The sequence below is a fragment of the Trypanosoma conorhini genome, assembly GCF_003719485.1.
Source record: "Trypanosoma conorhini strain 025E chromosome Unknown Tco_14.4_contig_00015, whole genome shotgun sequence".
In the NCBI taxonomy this organism is placed as follows: domain Eukaryota; phylum Euglenozoa; class Kinetoplastea; order Trypanosomatida; family Trypanosomatidae; genus Trypanosoma; species Trypanosoma conorhini.
Genome location: NW_021704101.1, coordinates 57,013 through 60,401, shown reverse-complemented (window position 1 = coordinate 60,401; position 3,389 = coordinate 57,013). Strand labels below are relative to the sequence as shown.

Below are 3,389 nucleotides of genomic sequence, written 5' to 3'. Positions count from 1 at the left end.
AAGGCCGCTCTTGTCTGTTTCTTGAATGCGCGGGCGACTCCCGTGCGTCCTCCCTGGGCGATGATGCATCCATACGGGAGCTGCTTGTGTCGTGGTCATCCCTCGGCCGCCCGCACCCGCCGCGCACGGTTGTTGTTATTGTTGACGACGACAGCCAACTGGCGAGTGTGCTGCTGTCGTGGGTGCGAGTGCCATGGAGCCAAAACGCGCTGCTCCTCCCCGTCTTTGGCGTGAGTGCGCTGGGGACCCACAATGCCTCCCGGCAGGAACTCGTGTTGCCGCCGTCGCTGTCGTCGGTCGCAGCCGCTGCGCCGAGGATGACTTCCGATGACGCATCCGCGTCCCACAGGTTTTTCCGGATTCTCACGTTTGCCGTCCAGTACTTTGGCATTGACGTTCACCGCAGCGCCTGCCTCACGCTGACGAGCCCTTTTCTGCGGGCTGCGGAGTCGCTGGGGTTTCAGGCTGCGGGGGATTACGCCCGCATCTGCGCTTGGGTACTGCACTCGCCTGCCCACGCGACCGCGCCGCGGGGCTTGCTAGACGTTGACGGGGAGCGGGAGCGCCTCTTCACAGAGCTGTGTGCCACCAATGGACTGGCGCGGGCCTTGCGGGCGAGTCCGCGCCGGCCAGAGATTCTGCTCCGCTGCGTGGCTTCCATGCGGGTGGGGATAGTGCGCCCCGTCGTGTGTGACGCCGTTGCCCTCGCCCCGAGATTTTCGGCCGGCGCCCGCGAGCGACGCTCGCTGGACGCGCTGCTCGCGCTCTCGCCGGAGCAGCGCCGTCGCGTGTATCGTTACATGGCCGCCTTCTTCACGAAGGAGGTCTTCCGCATCGCCGTGGACATCGTTGAGTCGTGCGCCGCAGACTACTTTTCGGGTTACCACTTCGCCGCCGTCGGGTACTTGCGCTACGAGCTGTCAAGTTGCGTGCGGCGCCACGTGTTTGCCGAGTTGCAAGTGGACCTGCAGCCACTACTGGCGGGGACTCCGTCGGCTGCGGAGGCCGCGACGGAGGCGCACTGGTCCAGCGTGTTCCGGCGCCTCTCGTGCACCTGCACCCCACGACGCCACGAACGACTCCTTCGAACCGAAACTGGCGAGAAGAAGTGCCGCCACTTGGCGCAGCTGCTGTACTGGTTTTTGCGGCCGCGGCCGTCTGGCGCTACCGCCTCCCCCAGAATATCTGGGCCAAACAACGCTGCACGCCGTGGGGGCGGCGCTCGTCACGGTGCTTCTGCCCGTTCAGTGGATGCCCCGAGCACGGCGAAGCGTGCCCGGGTGGCGGGTTTTGCCCGAGCGGAGTCTGACGTGGCGAATGGCGGGGGCGGGGGCCGGGGTGAGCCCTCAAAGGAAAGCCCCCTGAGTGAAGACATGACCCTGCTGGAGCTCGCTCGCAGGCTGGAGAGGGCGTGCGGCCGGTAGAGGCGGGGGGGCACGGCGTGGGGGCTTCTAGAGCCGAGCGCGCGCCGTCCCCTCCGGCCGCAGTTGCCTCCCCGCCTCCCTCCGAGAAGTGTGCGCATCTCTGCCTCTGAGCCTTTGGGGCCTGCAACTCCGCCCCGATGCTCCGTTGTTTCCCTCCCTCCCCTTCTTTATGTTCCCGCCCCCTCCGTCCCTCCCCTCTGGGCGAGAGCGATGTTGGGCGGCACTGACGGCGGTGCACACGCACACACCCTCCGCACGCTGACGGGCATCGCGGCTGCGTCCCGGCGGGCCTTCTGCGGCGAAAAAGATACTCGGCTTTCCCCGTCGCTTATTCTTTTTTGTTTTTGCCTGCTAACTGGCAACCCCGTCGTCCGATGCTGCTGGTGGTGGTGGTGGGGTTGCGCCGCCCTCGCCACGCACACACGCCGTGCTGCCTGATGGAGGAGGAAGTTATCTCACGCTCCTTCTCCCTCTCTCTCTACGGCCCTGCGGGCACGGCAACGCCCCGCCGCTCGCACCGCTCCGCGAAAGACTCGCGGGTAAGGGGAATAATAAATAAACATATAATTGTCTCTTCTTTTCACTTCGCCGCGCGACACAAACGAAATGCCACACACACACACCACATGCGCTTGAAAAATGAACAAAGTTTTCCTTTTAGGGCTTTTTTTTTGCCTTCGCGGCACGGCGAGGTGAGGGCGCCACGCCTTTGCAACCGTTTGGCCGCGGCCGCCCGGCAGAGCGACGGGGCAGCGGAGGCTGATGCAGAAGTCGGCTGCCACGGACACCGCCGACTTGGCGTCGCTCCCGCCGGACGAGTTGTCGGAGTTCGCGCCGGTTGGCCGAGTGGAGTCGACGCTCATCGACGCCGACGAGGAGCTTCTCCGCACCGCCGGCGTCGCGACGCTGGAGGCGGACCGCTCGCAGCGGGAGGTGGACCGCTGGCGCCTCGAGGCGAGCGCGCAGCTGCACCGCCTCACAAAGCTGCGGCGCGACAAGGCACTTCTCGCAGAGGAGATAGCGAGGCTTGAGAGGAGCCTGGGGGAGGCGAGGGCCGCCGCGGCTGCGCCTGCCCTTGGGCCTGGCGCAGCCTCCCCGCCCCGCCCTCCGCAGGGCGGACTGGGCGACGCAGGCGACGATGGACTCCGCGTCATGCAGGGGACCTTCACGCCGCAAACGCGCGGGAGCGGTGGGGCGGCGGCGGCGGCGGCGGATGTTGAGCTGCGCTACCTCATCAGCCGCGCCATTGCGTCACTGGACTCCATCCAGGCCGATATTACCGCCCTGCGGCAGCAGCACGCTGACTTGTGGCACCGGAGGCGGGAGATCGCGGAGGACACTGCGCGTCTGAAGGACACCTATCAGCGACAGGAGACGCAAAAGGAGGAGCTGCTGCAGCAAAAGCTTTTCATCAAGGCCGCCGAGGCTGATCCGGCGTTCCGCAAGGCTCTACAAAAGAGAACGGAGCTAAAGGAGTTTGTCCGGCACGCGACGGATCGTCGTGCCGCGCTTAAGCAATCCCGTATGCAGCGTACCTCGATGGTTGCACACCTGTTAGATGGCGCCAAGTCCCGTGAGCGGAGCGCGTGCAGGGTGCACGAGGCGATAGCAAAGAGGCAGGGGCTTAGCGACCACCCCATGTACCCAATGCTGCTGGCCCTGCAGCAGGAGAACAAGGAGCTGCGCACGAGGTATCTGCAGATGGTCCGGAGCAGCGAGGAGGAGGATGCCGCCCTTTCAGAATACCTGGACGTGCTGGAAGAGCGACTGTTGCTGGAGCTGAGGTCGGAAGTTTCCCCTGATGGGACTGTATGACTACTACTATCCCTGCTTTTTTTTTACCCCTCTCTCGCTGCAAGCCGCGGAGGCGGCCTGACTGTAACCAACATTACATGCTTAACGCTGGAGTCGTGCCCCCTGCTTCGAAGGTGGCGGGGGAAAGTGTGAGGGGGCAACCAAACGGGG

The 3,389-nt window shown here is 65.2% G+C and overlaps 2 protein-coding genes across 2 annotated transcripts in view, besides 1 other annotated feature; both read left to right on the top strand.

Moving 5' to 3' along the window:
• Positions 1-1,424, top strand: part of Tco025E_00638 (uncharacterized protein) — a gene marked incomplete at both ends in the record, with an annotated part of 3,141 nt that extends 1,717 nt beyond the window's left edge. Inside the window, one exon of the mRNA XM_029367578.1 lies at positions 1-1,424. This exon is cut by the window's left edge and continues 1,717 nt beyond it. Within this exon, the coding sequence (XP_029232346.1) occupies positions 1-1,424 (1,424 nt within the window).
• A 375-nt stretch (positions 1,425-1,799) lies between these two features.
• Positions 1,800-1,823: a microsatellite.
• A 363-nt stretch (positions 1,824-2,186) lies between these two features.
• Tco025E_00637 (uncharacterized protein) lies at positions 2,187-3,239 on the top strand (the record flags this gene model as incomplete). Its single annotated transcript, XM_029367577.1, has 1 exon — positions 2,187-3,239. One exon carries the CDS (start codon positions 2,187-2,189, stop codon positions 3,237-3,239), a length of 1,053 nt encoding a protein of 350 aa, XP_029232345.1.
• Positions 3,240-3,389: the final 150 nt, after the last annotated feature.